At 43.4% G+C, this 18,669-nt stretch overlaps 1 protein-coding gene across 1 annotated transcript in view; it reads right to left on the reverse strand.

Annotated features, from left to right (window-relative positions):
• LOC115164605 (RIMS-binding protein 2-like) overlaps positions 1-18,669 on the reverse strand; it is a 147,150-nt gene that overhangs the window by 44,943 nt on the left and 83,538 nt on the right. The window contains exons 4-5 of the mRNA XM_029717261.1: positions 9,504-9,593; positions 266-388 (exon numbers count right to left, since the gene is read on the reverse strand). Of these exons, the coding sequence (XP_029573121.1) occupies positions 266-388; positions 9,504-9,593 (213 nt within the window). The remainder of the gene's footprint in view (positions 1-265; positions 389-9,503; positions 9,594-18,669) is intronic.

Genomic DNA, 18,669 nt, shown 5'->3' on the forward strand with positions numbered 1-18,669 from the left:
TAGAGATGCAGTAGACATACAGTAGAGATGCAGTAGAGATGCAGTAGACATACAGTAGAGATACAGTAGACATACAGTAGAGATACAGTAGAGATGCAGTAGACATACAGTAGAGATACAGTAGAGATGCAGTAGACATACAGTAGAGATACAGTAGAGATGCAGTAGAGATGCAGTAGACATACAGTAGAGATACAGTAGACATACAGTAGAGATACAGTAGATATAAAATAAGGTTCTCTACAGTGTGTCTCCAGACTCTCACCTTTAGCACCTGCTCTAGGTTCTCCAGTTTGCCTTGGAGCTGGGTCTTCTCCCGCAGGGCTGAATCTCTCTCCTGAGTCACAGCACCGAGGGTCTCTTTGAGCTGCTCATACTCTGACTTCACCTGCACACACAGAGCACAACACAGGTGTTTATCAAAAATGACGGATTTCAGCACTCAAAGAATAGCCCGCAATTACACTTTTCTGGCTGGCTGGCTGGCTGACTGGCTGGCTGAATGGCTGACTGGCTGGCTGGCTGGCTGGCTGACTGGCTGGCTGACTGGCTGGCTGGCTAGCTGGCTGGCTGGCTGGCTGGCTGGCTGGCTGACTGGCTGGCTGGCTGACTGGCTGGCTGGCTGACTGGCTGGCTGGCTGACTGGATAATGACAGCTACAGTGTAATATGGTGGACTAACAGAACATGTTTTCACTGTCATAGATGTGTATTGTAGCATGAAACTGGGTCTGGGATCAACTACCGTATACATTTGTAATTCTTCGTTCTTGTTCAAAAAGGAAACCTGAACAGAGTTAAGCGAATGAAGTTGTATTTTGTAATGTACTACTATAGCTACTGCTACTGTAAAATACAATTAGAAATAGGAAGGCTGCCATGTAATCACACCATTTATACTATGACTCACACAGGGAGGAAGGAGGCTGTTACACCAACAACACACAGAACTACTTCAGAGTCAGTGGTCCATCTCTACACAGTGGTGTGTGTGGGGGGGGGGGGTCTGTCTGTTGTGTCTCAGCTAAGTTGGCCGGATAGGACTGAACAGTATGGTGGGAGTGCAGATGGGAGGTGCCATTATATTACCTCCGCCCCTTCTCACTAGTCTTCTCGTCACTCTAAGAGACGATGATAAGGAACACAAAGGTGCAGGCGAGGTGATGGAAGGTCTAATATCCGCCCATGCACCCTGCAGAGTGCTTCCCTCATATCCGCCTCAGTGATAACTCTGACGGATGGCTGTCTTGTCTGAGAGCCTAGTGTCCTGATAAGACATTAATAACCAGTATCCCCTCCTCAACTCCCTCCACACGCAACAGCTACCTGACAATCAACTCCTGCAGGAAATTGCCTTAGTGTCGATACAGAGGACTTACGATGATTGATACAGAGGACCCCTGTCTTGGTGTTATCAGCTGGGCAGGAAGGAAGGTCTGAGGTGTGAGGAGCTCACAGGAAGTGCTCTAATACGATCAGAGGCTCAGGGTTCTAGCCATGTTACAGATGAGACTGGAGACACTAGCAGCTTCAACATCAGCACTACGCTTAAGGAAAATAAACACATTCATTTATATAACAGGAGAGAGAGAGGCCAGGGCAGCTCTGGCAGTATGCCACTGTGATGCAAACAGCCCTCTGATAAGACAGGAAGTGTAAAGACAGAGCCCAAGCACACCGCCTTTTATTATGAAAACCCCTGATCATTTAATCCAGGGATCATCAACTAGATTCAGGCGCGGGACAATTTTTTTATGGCAGTTTTGGAGCAGTGGCTTCTTCCTTGCTGAGCGGCCTTTCAGGTTATGTCGATATAGGACTGGTTTTACTGTGGATATAGATACTTTTGTACCGGTTTCCTCCAGCATCTTCACAAGGCCCTTTGCTGTTGTTCTGGGATTGATTTGCACTTTTCGCACCAAAATACGTTCATCTCTAGAAGACAGAATGCGTCTCCTTCCTGAGCGGTATGACGGCTGCGTGGTCCCATGGTGTTTATACTTGCGTACTATTGTTTGTACAGATGAACGTGGTACCTTCAGGCATTTGGAAATTGCTCCCAAGGATGAACCAGACTTGTGGAGATCTACAATTTCTTTTCTGAGGTCATGGCTGATTTATTTTGATTTTCCCATGATGTAAAGCAAAGAGGCACTGAGTTTGAAGGTAGGCCTTGAAATACATCCACAGGTACACCTCCAATTGACTCAAATGATGTCAATTAGCCTATCAGAAGAATCTAAAGCCATGATTTTCTGTAATTTTCCAATCTGTAGTGTATGTAAACTTCTCACCCACTGGAATTGTGATACAGTGAATTATAAGTGAAATAATCTGTCTGTATACAATTGTTGGAAAAATGACTTGTGTCATGCACAAAGTAGATGTCCTAACCGACTTGCCAAAACTATAGTTTATTAACAAGAAATTTGTGGAGTGGTTGAAAAACTAGTTTTAATGACTCCAACCTAAGTGTATGTAAACCTCTGACTTCAACTGTTTATATGATCACGTCATGTCTCTCTACTTGGGAATAGATTTCTTAAATCTTGGAGCTGATTTCCTGGTGGTTTTTTTTACAGTATTTTATGTCCATTAATTAATGAAAGAAAAGACAAATAAATAAATAAGTAGGGGGAAAAATGGGGGGGGCTACAGAAAACTTGGGGGCCAAATAAAACCACCCGCGGGGCCGCCAGTAGGGGAACCCTGATTTAGTCCCAGTCACATTTAGTCCCAGTCCCAGAGAGTGGAATGGAGTGAACCCCTGAGACGGTGTGTGCGGAGGTTTCATTGTGTAGACATAAATCATAGCAGCACATTGTAGCCAAACGGAGCCCTGCTGATCTGTCCGCTGATGTAACTGCACAAGGAGGCCACAACAGAATTTCCTCCGTCGCGTCGCCCCTCTAAGGCCTTTCTGTTTCTGCCTGAAGCCACGCACTGGACTCTTATGATCACCCGGCTACGCATGCCTCTCCCTAACGTCACCATGCCTTGTCCATTGCTGTTTTGGTTTGGAACTATTGTTTTATTTCACCGTAGAGCCTCTAGCACTGCTCAAAACGCGTCGGCTAACAATTTAGTTCCACCTCCCACACACGCAGTGACTTCACCTGGTTTAAATGCTATTTCTAGAGACAATATCTCTTTCATTATCACTATATGCACAGTGTCATGACGTTGGCCTGTGGGTAAGGTTTATGACCCCCCCCATAAATACCTTTCTCCCTTCCCCTCTCTTACTGACCCTACTGAAGGACTGCTGTCCTGTTAAATATAGAGAGTCTGGGAACATCAAACAAATGGGGAAAGGAACCATATTTTGGTAATAAAACCAGTTGGAAATATGCTTGATAACGTAATGAGTATGGAGGTCAGTTCATTGTTATCTGGGACATTATGATTGATGATAGGATGACATAAACTGTACCTGAGAAAGTATACACCCTCTAGTTATCAGAGTCACATGGAATTGTTATGCAATTGAAATGTTTGACATTGAAATTGTTTGTTAGGAGATTAAATGTAATTTTAGCTTCCAAATTAGAGAATTGGGTTTTCATAAGGAAAGTGCATTTTCCTTTTCCAAATGGGCGGTAATTTAGAATGCATAAGATAATGTATTTACGATAGCATAGCTGCTGTTTCTCTGTTCCTAAATCTTCCCGCTCTTTCATTCAAGCCCAACCCCCTTTCCTTTGTGTAACCAGGTTCCGTACACCGGGACGTTTTCTGTATGACATCATTGGTATTCTGTGTATTTGTAATTCTGTGTGATTAGTTAGGTATTTAGTAAATAAATAATTAAACCCAATTTTGTATTGCTGATTCAACTTGTTAGCCAGGGTTCGTGAAGATAACCAAGAATTTACAACTTTCATTATGAGACTGAAAATAAGATAAGGGTTAATATTGACTGCTATCGATGTAAAATATTACTAAGTATTTTAAGAGTTTATTCGGAAGATAACAGCTCTATAAACGTTCTTCCGTGGTGCCCCGACTTTCTAGTTAATTACATTTACATGATTAGCTTAATCAGGTAATATTAATTACAGAGAAATCATTTTATAAGTTAGCATGTCATATCACTTAATCCGGCATAGCCAAAGACACGACAACAGGTTTACCCCCACTGTATTCACATCCTACTATACCTTTGTCTGTACATTATGCTTTGAATATATTCTACCGTGCCCAGAAATCGGCTCCTTTTACTCTCTGTTCTGAACGTGCTAGATGTCCAGTTCTGTTAGCCTTTAGCCATACCCTTATCCTACTCCTCCTCTGTTCCTCTGGTGATGTAGAGGTTAATCCAGGCCCTGAAGTGTCTAGCCCCACTCCCATCCCCAGGCTCTCTCATTTGTTGACTTCTGCAACCGTAAAAGTCTTGGTTTCATGCATGTTAACCTCAGAAGCCTCCTCCCTAAGTTTGTTTTATTCACTGCCCTAGCACACTCCACCAATCCGGATGTCCTAGCCGTGTCTGAATCCTGGCTTAGGAGGACCACCAAAAACCTTGAAATTTCCATTCCTAACTATAACATTTTCTGACAAGATAGAACTGCCAAAGGGGGCGGTGTTGCAATCTACTGCAAAGATAACCTGCAGAGTTCTGTCTTACTATCCAGGTCTGTACCCAAACAATTCGAGCTCCTACTTCTAAAAATTAACCTTTCCAGAAATAAGTCTCTCACTGTTGCCGCTTGCTATAGACCACCCTCCGCCCCCATCTGTGCCCTCGACACCATATGTAATCTGATTGCCCCCTATATATCTTCTGAGCTCGTGCTGCTAGGTGACCTAAACTAGGACATGCTTAACACCCCAGCCATCCTACAATCTAAGCTTGAGGCCCTCAACCTCACACAACTTATCAATGAACCTACCAGATGTAACCCCAAATCCGTAAACACGGGCACCCTCATAGATTTCATCCTAACTAACCTGCCCTCCAAATACACCTCTGCTGTTTTCAACCAAGATCTCAGCGATCACTGCCTCATTGCCTGCATCCGTAATGGGTCTGCGATCAAACAACCACCCCTCATCACTGTCAAACGCTCCCTAAAACACTTCTGCGAGCAGGCCTTTCTAATCGACCTGGCCGGGGTATCCTGGAATGACATTGACCTCATCCCGACAGTAGAGGATGCCTGGTTGTTCTTTAAAAATGCCTTCCTCACCATCTTAAATAAGCACGCCCCATTCAAAAAATGTAGAACCAGGAATAGATATAGCCCTTGGTTCACTCCAGACCTGTCTGCCCTTGACCAGCACAAAAACATCCTGTGGCGTTCTGCATTAGCATCGAATAGCCCCCGTGATATGCAACTTTTCAGGGAAGTTAGGAACCAATATACACAGGCAGTCAGGAAAGCTAAGGCTAGCTTTTTTAAACAGAAATTAGCATCCTGCAGTACAAACTCAAAAAAGTTCTGGGACACTGTAAAGTCCATGGAGAATAAGAGCACCTCCTCCCAGCTACCCACTGCTCTGAGGCTAGGAAACACTGTTACAACCGATAAATCCACTATAATTGAGAATTTCAATGAGCATTTCTCTACGGCTGGCCATGCTTTCCACCTGGCTACCCGTACCCCGGTCAACTGCCCGGCACCCTCCACAGCAACCCGCCCAAGCCCCCACCATTTCTCCTTCACCCATATCCAGATAGCTGATGTTCTGAAAGAGCTGCAAAATCTGGACACCTACAAATCAGCCGGGCTAGACGATCTGGACCCTCTCTTTCTAAAATTATCTGCCGAAATTGTTGCAACCCCTATTACTAGCCTGTTCAACCTTTCTTTCCTATCGTCTGAAATTCCCAAAGATTGGAAAGCTGCTGCGGTCATCCCCCTCTTCAAAGGGGGAGACACTCTAGACCCAAACTGCTACAGACCTATATCTATCCTACACTGCATCTCTAAGGTCTTCGAAAGCCAAGTTAACAAACAGATTACTGACCATTTTGAATCAAACCGTACCTTCTCCGCTATGCAATCTGGTTTCAGAGCTGGTCATGGGTGCACCTCAGCCACGCTCAAGGTCCTAAACGATATCATAACCGCCATCGATAAGAGGCATTACTGTACAGCTGTATTCATTGACCTGGCCAAGGCTTCCGACTCTGTCAATCACCACATTCTTATTGGCAGACTCAACAGCCTTGGTTTCTCAAATGATTGCCTTGCCTGGTTCACCAACTACTACTTTGATAGAGTTCAGTGTGTCAAATCGGAGGGCCTGTTGTCCGGACCTCTGGCAGTCTCTATGGGGGTGCCACAGGGTTCAATTCTTGGGCCGACTCTCTTCTCTGTATACATCAATGATGTCGCTCTTGCTGCTGGTGATTCTCTGATCCACCTCTACGCAGATGACACCATTCTGTATACTTCTGGCCCTTCTTTGGACACTGTGTTAACTAACCTCTAGACGAGCTTCAATGCCATACAACTCTCCTTCCGTGGCCTCCATCTGCTCTTAAATGCAAATAAAACTAAATGCATGCTCTTCAACCGATCATTGCCCGCACCTGCCCGCCCATCCAGCATCACTTCTCTGGACGGCTCTGACTTAGAATACATGGATAACTAAAAATACCTGGGTGTCTGGCTAGACTGTAAACTCTCCTTCCAGACTCATATTAAGCATCTCCAATCCAAAATTAAATCTAGAATCGGCTTCCTATTTCGCAACAAAGCATCCTTCACTCATTCTGCCAAACATACCCTCGTAAAACTGACCATCCTACCGATCCTCGACTTCAGCGATGTCATCTATAAAATAGCCTCCAACACTCTACTCAACAAACAGGATGCAGTCTATCACAGTGCCATCCGTTTTGTCACCAAAGCCCCATACACTACCCACCACTGCGACCTATATGCTCTTGTTGGCTGGCCCTCACTTCATACTCGTCGCCAAACCCACTGGCTACAGGTTATCTGCAAGTCTCTGCTAGGTAAAGCCCCGCCTTATCTCAGCTCGCTGGTCACCATAGCAGCACCCACTCGTAGCAAGCGCTCCAGCAGGTATATCTCACTGGTCACCTCCAAAGCCAATTCCTCCTTTGGTCGCCTTTCCTTCCAGTTCTCTGCTGCCAATGACTGGAATGAACTGCAAAAATCTCTGAAGCTGGATTTTCCCATCTCCCTCACCAGCTGTCAGAGCAGCTCACAGATCACTGCACCTGTACATAGCCCATCTGTATACAGCCCATCTATCTACCTCATCCCCATACTGTATTTATTTATTTATTTATTCGGCTCCTTTTGCACCCCAGTATCTCTACTTGCACATTCCATCTTTTGCACATCTACCATTCCAGTGTTTAATTGCCATACTGTAATTACTTTGCCACCATGGCCTATTTATTGCCTTAATTCCCTTATTTTACCTAATTTGCACTCACTGTATATAGACTTTTTGTTTTCTTTTTTTTCTTCTGTATTATTGACTGTATGTTTTGTTCATTCCATATGTAACTCTGTGTTGTATGTGTCTAACTGCTATGTTTTATCTTGGCCAGGACATAGTGGCAAATGAGAACTTGTTCTCAACTAGCCTACCTGGTTAAATAAAGGTGAAATAAATAGAACAAAGAGCCAGATATTTCACTGGATGTTTAAATCTAAAGCATCCGGTTGGCATTTCCCCTCACCACCAAATATGGTGATGAGAGGAAGACGAGTGGCCGGCAGTGAGAGAAGATTAAACATTTGATCTCAATATAGTTTTCTGTTCCCAAAACTAGAATGTTACGAACAGAGTGGACTAAGTTTTGTAGACTTTACCCTTCACCAAAGTAAAAAAAAAAGTGTTGTTTAAGTTTTAAAAAATGGTGTTTGGAAGGAGTGCAAGGGCGAATTGAGTTATTGCACACGCGCAAATCACAAAGTAAGTGTTCCCTAATGGAAATATACAAATATATGCAGAACACGTAAATATGATATCACTAGCTCATGCTGTGCTCTGCCCAAATCCTTCCTTGTTCTGCCCACTATGATTAATTTGCTCCATTGGAAACGACAGGCTGTGGTTTATATTGGGTTAGTTATTGTATTTTTATTATTAGTTAGACTGTCTTGTACACATTCACAGCTAAAAGCAGAATTGCAGTATACAGACAAAAAGAAAAAAGGTGAAAAAAGTGGGGATGAAGTCTAGTCTTGACAGGTTCAGATGGTGCCTGCTCTTGGTGATGTCTCTAGTCTTGACAGGTTCAGATGGTGCCTGCTCTTGGTGATGTCTCTAGTCTTGACAGGTTCAGATGGTGCCTGCTCTTGGTGATGTCTCTAGTCTTGACAGGTTCAGATGGTGCCTGCTCTTGGTGATGTCTCTAGTCTTGACAGGTTCAGATGGTGCCTGCTCTTGGTGATGTCTCTAGTCTTGACAGGTTCAGATGGTGCCTGCTCTTGGTGATGTCTCTAGTCTTGACAGGTTCAGATGGTGCCTGCTCTTGGTGATGTCTCTAGTCTTGACAGGTTCAGATGGTGCCTGCTCTTGGTGATGTCTCTAGTCTTGACAGGTTCAGATGGTGCCTGCTCTTGGTGATGTCTCTAGTCTTGACAGGTTCAGATGGTGCCTGCTCTTGGTGATGTCTCTAGTCTTGACAGGTTCAGATGGTGCCTGCTCTTGGTGATGTCTCTACTCTTGACAGGTTCAGATGGTGCCTGCTCTTGGTGATGTCTCTACTCTTGACAGGTTCAGATGATGCCTGCTCTTGGTGATGTCTCTAGTCTTGACAGGTTCAGATGGTGCCTGCTCTTGGTGATGTCTCTAGTCTTGACAGGTTCAGATGGTGCCTGCTCTTGGTGATGTCTCTAGTCTTGACAGGTTCAGATGGTGCCTGCCCTTGGTGATGTCTCTAGTATTGACAGGTTCAGATGGTGCCTGCTCATGGTTAAGGTGATTCTGCTGGCAGCCCAGTTGGATGGTACAAAGGAAGGACATGTTTGATGATGATGGTGGTGCTTGAGTTAAGCTAGCTGGTCCTGATGTTGTTTGCAGTCCTCAGCGCTCTGTAGCAACTGTACGACTCCTCCACTAGCAATGTGTAGCACCAACTTGGGTGATGCTTCTTCTTCTGATGCTGATACAGGCACTAAAAGCTCACCAAACATCAGTCCAGTATATAAAGTCACCCTCATACTATGAGGGAGCGCTCTCTGCCATCTCCACACTGCAGTTCTCTCACTTTGGTTGAAAATAGAAGCCGGTGCCGTGCATCTCTTGAATGCAGTGGACAGTTAGCTATAGAGCTGGTTTAGCAAACCAAACAAATCCATCTGCCATAAATTCTGCCACTCTTTTGGTCAAGGCAACTAAATATATTAGATCAAAATTCAATGAGTTATCAAACAAATAATTAAACAACTAATTTAAAAACACTTAAATCCGCTAAATATGTACAATGTTTACAGGAGCTCTCAGACTACGCTGCCATTACAGCGCCATGGCAACCATCTTTGGTGTGGCTGTCTCTCCTACAGTACCTACCTGCTCATTTTGGACTGCCTTCTTGCTATTGTTGTACAAGTGGTGACTCAAGTGCTTTTTCTCCTTGAGAACATCTTGAAGCTCATTCTCCTGGAGAGAGAGGGAAGACAGAGAACAGATAGAGAACAGTTTTAGATCTCAGAGGAGAGGAGCTCCTGATTATGCCAGTAGAGTAAGCTGCTGCTGTACTCAACAGAGCAGACGTGTTGCAGCCATAGGTGCTGCATTATTCATCCACTGGTGGTTTGCTCATCTGTCCTAGGAAGCATCCCACTGGGCACGCACTGGTTGAATCAACGTTGCTTCCACATTACTTAAATGAAATGACGTAGAACCAACGTGGAATAGACATTGAACTGACGTTTGTGCCCAGTGGGATGACTAAAGGAACAACATACCTTCATGAAAAACCAACATTTTCATGGCAGTTTACATAAAAACACAAACGCCAGATCTTACTGCAATGCGTTAAATGTAGTTGGTGGGAAGAGAAACAGCTAGAAAAAATGGCATATTTAACCAAGTAATGCTTCCACTGACACCGAATGCAAATAAGATTTGCATTTTTATACCCACTCTAGACACCCATGGCATTCTCCCCCACCCTTCTTCCCACTAAGTGTGTCAGGGGGAGATTAAAAAACATCCATTCATTGCAGAGGAGGAAAACGTAATTAGATTCAATCAACAGCCATGAGGGTGCCGCAGATGCAATTTGGAGTGTCAACTGGAGAACTTCTCTCTTTTGTGATGTGCAGTTCACTTTAACTACAGCGGCAGGCAAAGCAAAGGCAGTGTTCTTCTGCAAGGATCTAAGAAGCCTTCGCTGCTCATGCACGATAGATTTACCTTAAGTACAGTGTGTCTTTTAATGGCTATTGACAGTGCACTGTGTTGCCCTGGAATCTTCTGGTGTTTTACTTATGAAGGTCAGACATGTTGGTATAGAGGACAAATGTGAACTGTAAAGACACTCACATACCAGCACAGAGGCACAAATGCGTGCACACACACACACACACACACACACACACACACACACACACACACACACACACACACACACACACACACACACACACACACACACACACACACTAACAGGTATCACACCCTAGAGCTCTCAAACTCAACTCTGGACCTCGAAGCCAGTTCCACAATGTTTTTTCATTCTACCCCTCTAATCAGGGACTGATTTAGGCCTGGGACACCAGGTGAGTGCAAATAATTATCAAGTAGAACAGAAAACCAGCAGGCTTCAGACCTCGTAAGGTAAGAGTTGAAAACCCCTGCCCTAGAACATAACACATAAGACAGCAGAAATTGCCATCTCAGTGCAGAGGGGGAACACTTTAAAGAGACGTGTGACACCACTTTGTTCTGCAGAAGTCTGGTTGTACTTCCATTCATTTCAATTCCCTCTCATCAAAAAACATTGGCGTTTCAAACTGCATCAATTCATTCAAGTCAATTCCAATCTTTCCAGTATAAGCACGTTTGCATTGGCATTTCAATACACGTATATCGACCCCTTCAACTCAGAGCTGGTGTAGGTTGGCTTTCTGAAGGACACAGGTTCAAGTGTACATGTATATGAAGTGAGACCAACAGAGACCAACTGAAAACAAAACAGAGATGCTGCTGCATCATTAATACTGAGTGAGGAGTCATCATAACAATAAGAGACACTGTATGCTCTGTATGCACAACATGCACTAGCTCCATCTCTGCCAAGCTGAGGCTAGCAACACCAGAGAGATTGGCAGAGTGAGATGTTCTAGCTACACCCAATACTCTGATTATTCATTTCACTGAATGATTTGCAATGCTTGTAGATAGTTTAAAAAATACCGTAGTGAACAGGCAAACCAGACAATAGCTGGAATTCCCAGTCTTGTCACAATGTTTGGATGTAATTTGCAATGGAGAGGCCGACCAGTTATCAATCTTCCATAAACTTTGGCTTTACTAATAACTATATAAAATGAAGACAATGACGCCGGGTATATCTGTGCCACAAAATAAATAGTGTATTTGAAGCTTTGCCAATGGGGAGGTCATAAAAATGTATTATATTAATTCTTCAGGGTGGATTCAAGGAAGCCTTGTGAATAATGTATTTAGACTAAGGCTCAGAGGGTAATTAGGCACATGTGCGGAATAACTGAATCTGCCCTACTGTTAAAAGACTATCAGAGAGGAGCCAGCCATCCAGCCGACCATGTGTGTAACCAGACAGAGACAGTGGCTGGGTCTGGGCTGAGGCTGGATCTGGGCTGGGTGGACACTGTTTTGGGTGGCTAATTAGACCAGGGCTGAGGAATGGATTCTCTCTCTCTCTGTCTCTCCACCAAGCAGCCAAGCAGGCACCACTGACCTTTCTAAGAGGGGAACTGTCCTCCTCCTGTGTTCTCATTCAGATGACTGTTCATGGGCAATTCCATGGTAACGGAATTAGCTGAGACCAACTTTCCCTCTAAACTGGAGGCGCAGTTAGTGGCGGTTGTAGACCATTTCAACTGGGGGGGCCAAGCTGGGGCCAGTTGTACTATTAGAGGGGCCAGTTACATTAGACTTATTGTTGTCATATCGTTTTCTTCACTGCATTGCAGGCATTAGCAGGCAAAAGACCATGTTCATAATCATCATCGTTGCCACTGTCTAATAACGGATATAGAAAAAGAACGATAGCAAAAATTTGTTATCTAAAAATTATTTTACACTCCACATTTAGAGGGGCCACAAGGGGGTTCAAAATTGTTGTCACAGGGGCACTGCCCCCCCCCCCCCCCCCCCAGAACCGCTAGTGGGCGCAGTAGTGCGAGATTACCGTGCAGCTCCCCAAACAGCCGCACAGAAGACATATCAGCCCACAGAAATAAGCACGAGATTGAACATCACTCAACTTTCTAGAGCTGTGGTCACCAACCAGTCAATCGCGATCAACTGGTCGATCTCCAAGGCATTCCTCGTCGATCGACAAAACATTTCAGTAAAAAACCCATCAATAAAACCTTAGGTGCACCCAATTATGCTGGCGAAGTGTTGCCATTTCTAACTATTTCATGTGTCTGAAGGTAAACTCTACCTTCCCGGCAAGCCCAGAGAGCATATCAAGTGCACTATAGGCCTACCGCTGGCCAATCGGATGTCTCAGATTACCGTGTCGGCAGTAATGTAGCAGGCATAAAAGAAAGATAAGAGCTGCTGTTTTTCTGAGTGACTTCATGTTTAACTACTTACTCAGCACTGTCAACACTTTGTATTCAACACTTTTATAAGCCATAAAATGCCCGTTCTTCCTATTTTCCCTCGGCGCTGCAACTAGCACTACAGCAGTTAAAGGCGCTGCCTGGTCACTCTGACGTCTGCCTTTATCCGTGCAGCATATATGGTGATACGGCCTCTGCAGAAGTCAGGGCATTCATACTTCTAGCGCTTCACGGAGCAGCGCAGAGCTGTTGTCAAGGAAGTGAGTTTATACAGGACTTTCCGGCCTCAACTACCGTCAACCAATCATGCGGAGCTACAGTGGGAAGAAAACGTATGTGAACCCTTCCGAATTACCTGAATTTCTGCATAAATTGGTCATAAAACGTCATCTGATCTTTATCTAAGTGACAACAATAGACAAACACAGTCTGCTTAAACTAATAACACACAAACAATTATAATGTTCCATGTCTTTAATGAACCCACAATGTAAATATTCACAGTGCTGGTTGGAAAAAGTATGTGAACCCTTGGATTTAATAACAGGTTGACCCTCCTTTGGCAGCAATAACCTCAACCAAACGTTTTCTGTAGTTGCGGATCAGACCTGCACAACGGTCAGGAGGAATTTTGGACCATTCCTCTTTACAAAACTGTTTCAGTTACACAATATTCTTGGGATGTCTGGTGTGAACCACTCTCTTGAGGTCCTGCCACAGCATCTCAATCGGGTTGAGGTCAGGACTGACTGGGCCACTCCAGAAGGCGTATTTTCTTCTCTTCAAGCCATTCTGATGATTTGCTTCTGTCCTTTGGGTTGTTGTCCTGTTGCATAACCTAACTTCTGTTGAGCTTCAATTGGCTAACAGATAGCCTTACATTCTCCTGCAAAATGTCTTGATAAACTTGGGAATTCATTTTTCCGTCGATGATAGCAAGCTATCCAGGCCCCGAGGCAGCCCCAAACCATGATGCTCCCTCCACCATACTTTACAGTTGGGATGAGGTTTTGATGTTGGTGTGCTGTGCCTTTTTTTCTCCACCCATAGTGTTGTGTGTTCCTTCCAAACAACACAACTTTAGTTTCATCTGTCCACAGAATATTTTTCCAGTAGCGCTGTGGAACATCCAGGTGCTCTTTTGCAAACTTCAGATGTGCAGTGGGTTCTTCCGTGGTGTCCTCCAATGAACACCATTCTTGTTTAGTGTTTTACGTATTGTAGACTCGTCAACAGAGATGTTAGTTTCTTCCAGAGATTTCTGTAAGTCTTTAGCTGACACTCTAGGATTCTTCTTAACCTCATTGAGCATTCTGCACTGTGCTCTTGCAGTCATCTTTGCAGGATGGCCACTCCTAGGGAGAGTAGCAACAGTGCTGAAATTTCACAATTTATAGACAATTTGTCTCACCGTGGACTGACTTTTAGAGATATTTTTGTAACCCTTTTTCTAGCTTTATGCAAGGCAACAATTAATCTTAGGTCTTCTGAGATCTCTTTTGTTTGAGGCATGGTTCAGATCAGGCAATGCTTCTTGTGAATGGCAAACTCAAATTTTGTGAGTGTTTTTCATGGGGCAGGGCAGCTCTAACCAAAAACTCCAATCTCGTCTCATTGAGTCAACTCCAGGTTAGTTGACTCCTGACTTGAATTAGCTTTGAAGAAGTAATTAGCCTAGGGGTTCACATACTTTTTCCAACCTACACTGTGAATGTTTAAATGATGCATTCAATATAGACAAGAAAAATTAAATAATTTGTGTGTTATTAGTTTAAGCACACTGTGTTTGTCTATTGTTGTGACTTAGATAAAGATCAGATCAAATTTTATGTCACATTTATGCAGAAATCCAGGTAATTCCAAAGGGTTCACATACTTTTTCTTGCCACTGTATATGGAGCACTCTGCATTGTTACAACATTTGAGAGCCGGACAGCGATGCGGTACAGAGCTCAAATTGGACTCTGCGTGCCTCCGGAGGCTATTGCGTCACACCATCCATACGGCGCCTCCGACCACATTGTCGGATCAAGCATACAGTAAACTGGCTGTTATGAATGAACAGGAAAGTATATCTATTGGCTTGGGTTGTTATTATTAGTGGCTTGGGTCTTTTTAACATCAAGGAATATTTCACTTTCTCTGTTCATAGGAGTAACAAAATTAATGTGTTTATGAGGCAGAAATAATGCAGTGCAACGTGAGTTTTGCCATAAGCTGGAAGACGGTGTCCCTTCTTGGTCAGTGTCAGTGGAGGAAAGGGAGAGCGGAGGGATGTTGAGAGGCGGACCCTCTGTCTGCTGCTCTCTCCCTCTGCTGAGACTGACCATCAGATGCAGGCAACATCAGCCCAGTAAAATAAAAATAAAAAGCAAATTATTTAAATGTATACTCACTCAGCTGTGCCTCACAAGTAAAACAACAACGGATGTATTACCAGTGTGATCATATAGCCTACCTCAAATAGTGAAATACATTTTTTTTAAATGGCCCAAACAACAATGCATTGACAGGGCAATTCAAGCAAAGCCAATATGCGGTGATAATGTATTGGGCTTATAGCTTACTGCACAAACATTGTTCTTTGTTTTTGTAAACCATTCCTGAAAAGTGGTGTTCAGATGTAATATAGCCTTCATGACCACAGAAACATGCTGCATTTCACACATCAACATATCAGTTCATCTGTGAGAGAGAAATACACACATCAACATATCAGTTCATCTGTGAGAGAGAAATACACACATCAACATATCAGTTCATCTGTGAGAGAGAAACACACACATCAACATATCAGCTCATCTGTGAGAGAGAAATACACACATCAACATATCAGTTCATCTGTGAGAGAGAAATACACACATCAACATATCAGTTCATCTGTGAGAGAGAAATACACACATCACATATCAGTTCATCTGTGAGAGAGAAATACACACATCAACATATCAGTTCATCTGTGAGAGAGAAATACACACATCAACATATCAGCTCATCTGTGAGAGAGAAACACACACATCAACATATCAGTTCATCTGTGAGAGAGAAATACACACATCAACATATCAGCTCATCTGTGACAGAGAAATACACACATCAACATATCAGTTCATCTGTGAGAGAGAAATACACACATCAACATATCAGCTCATCTGTGAGAGAGAAATACACACATCAACATATCAGCTCATCTGTGAGAGAGAAATACACACATCAACATATCAGCTCATCTGTGACAGAGAAATACGCACATCAACATATCAGTTCATCTGTGAGAGAGAAATACACACATCAACAGATCAGCTCATCTGTGACAGAGAAATACACACATCAACATATCAGTTCATCTGTGAGAGAGAAATACACACATCAACATATCAGCTCATCTGTGACAGAGAAATACACACATCAACATATCAGTTCATCTGTGAGAGAGAAATACACACATCAACATATCAGCTCATCTGTGAGAGAGAAATACACACATCAACATATCAGCTCATCTGTGAGAGAGAAATACACACATCAACATATCAGTTCATCTGTGAGAGAGAAATACACACATCAACATATCAGTTCATCTGTGAGAGAGAAATACACACATCAACATATCAGTGAGAGAGAAATAAACACACACCCCTAGGAGAAACCATATCAACAACCATGCCGCTAACAAGTTCCTCTGTTTCCCATCTGTATGCTGTATGCCAAACCATGGTGACATTACAAACCCTTACCAAGAAGATTACTATGAGGCCAATAGCTGGATTAAGTAAAATTATCAAATTGTATTAGTCACATACACATGGTTAGCAGATGTTATTGCGAGTGTAGCGAAATGCTTGTGCTTCTAGTTCCGACAGTGCAGCAATAATCTAACAATTCCACAACAAATACCTAATACACAGACATCTAAGTAAAGTAATGGAAAATAATATATACATATAAATATATGGATGAACAATGACTGAGGCTTAGGCAAGATGCAATAGATGGTATAAAATACAGTATATACATATGAGATGAGTAATGCAAGATATGTAAACATTAAGTGATATTAATGAAGTGGCATTATTAAATCAAATCAAATGTTATTGGTCACATACACATGTTTAGCAGATGTTATTGCGGGTGTAGCGAAATGCTTGTGCTTCTAGCTCCAACAGTGCAGTAATATCTAAAAAGAAGTATCCAACAGTCTCACAAAATATACCCAAAATACACGTAAATCTAAGTAAGGAATGGATTAAGAACATATATATATATATATATACATATATGTCAGAGCGGCATTGGACTAAGTTACAGTGGCATAGTATAGAGTACAGTATATCCATATGAGATGCAATATTTACACACAATTAAAGTGACTAAGACACCGTAGAATAGTATAGAGTACAGTTTACACATCTGAGATGAGTAATGCAAGATACAGAGACATTATTAAAGTGGCTAGTGTTTCATTTCCTTAAAGTGGCCAGTGATTCCTAATCTATGTCTATAGGCAGCAGCCTCTAGACATAGGGCCAGCCAATGAGAGCATACAGGTCGCAGTGGTGGGTAGTATATGGGGCTTTGGTGACAAAACAGATGGCACTGTGATAGACTGCATCCAAATTGCAGTCTATCACAGTAGACTGCAATTATCAGTAGAGTGTTGGAGACTATTTTGTAAATGACATCGCCAAAGTCAAGGATCGGTAGGATAGTCAGTTTTACGAGGGTATGTTTGGCAGCATGAGTGAAGGATGCTTTGTTGCGAAATAGGAAGCCGATTCTAGATTTAATTTTGGATTGGAGATGCTTAATGTGAGTCTGGAAGGAACGTTTACAGTCTAAACAGATACCTAGGTATTTGCAGTTGTCCACATATTCTAAGTCAGAACCGTCCAGAGTAATGATGCTGGACGGGCGGGCAGGTGCAAGCAGCGATCGTTTGAAGAGAATGTATTTTGTTTTACTTGCATTTAAGAGCAGTTGGAGGCCATGGAAGGAGAGTTGTATGGCATTGAAGCTCGTCTGGAGGTTAGTTAACACAGTGGTCCAAAGAAGGGCCAGAATGGTGTCAGTGAATGGTGTATGCAGAATGGTGTCGTCTGCGTAGAGGTGGATCAGAGAATCACCAGCAGCAAGAGCGACATCATTGATGTATACAGAGAAAAGAGTCGGCCTGAAAATTGAACCCTGTGGCACCCCCATAGAGACTGCCAGAGGTCCGGACAACAGGCCCTCCGATTTGACACACTGAACTCTGTCTGAGAAGTAGTTGGTGAACCAGGCAAGGCAATCATTTGAGAAACCAATGCTGTTGAATCTGCCGATAAGATAGTGGTGATTGACAGAGTCGAAAGTCTTGGCCAGGTCGATGAATACGGCTGCACAGTATTGTCTTTTATCGATGGAGGTTATGATATCGTTTAGGACCTTGAGCGTGGCTGAGGTGCACCCATGACTAGCTCGGAAACCAGATTGTATAGCGGAGAAGGTACGGCGGGATTTGAAATGGTCGGTGATCTGTTTGTTAACTTGGCTGTCGAAGACCTTAGAAAGGCAGGGTAGGATAGATATAGGTCTGTAACAGTTTGGGTCTAGAGTGTCTCCCCCTTTGAAGAGGGGGATGACCGCGGCAGCTTTCCAATCTTTGGGGATCTCAGACGATACGAAAGAGAGGTTGAACAGGCTACTAATAGGGGTTGCAACAATTGCGGCAGATAATTTTAGAAAGAGAGGGTCCAAATTGTCTAGCCCAGCTGATTCGTAGGGGTCCAGATTTTGCAGCTCTTTCAGAACATCTGCTATCTGGTTTTGGGTGAAGGAGAAATGGGGAAGGCTTGGGCAAGTTGCTGTGGGGAGTGCAGGGCTGTTTACCGGGGTAGGGGTAGCCAGGTGGAAAGCATGGCCAGCCGTAGAAAAATGCTTATTGAAATTCTCAATTATCGTGGATTTATCGGTGG

This window comes from Salmo trutta, chromosome 27 (genome assembly GCF_901001165.1).
Source record: "Salmo trutta chromosome 27, fSalTru1.1, whole genome shotgun sequence".
Taxonomy (NCBI): domain Eukaryota; kingdom Metazoa; phylum Chordata; class Actinopteri; order Salmoniformes; family Salmonidae; genus Salmo; species Salmo trutta.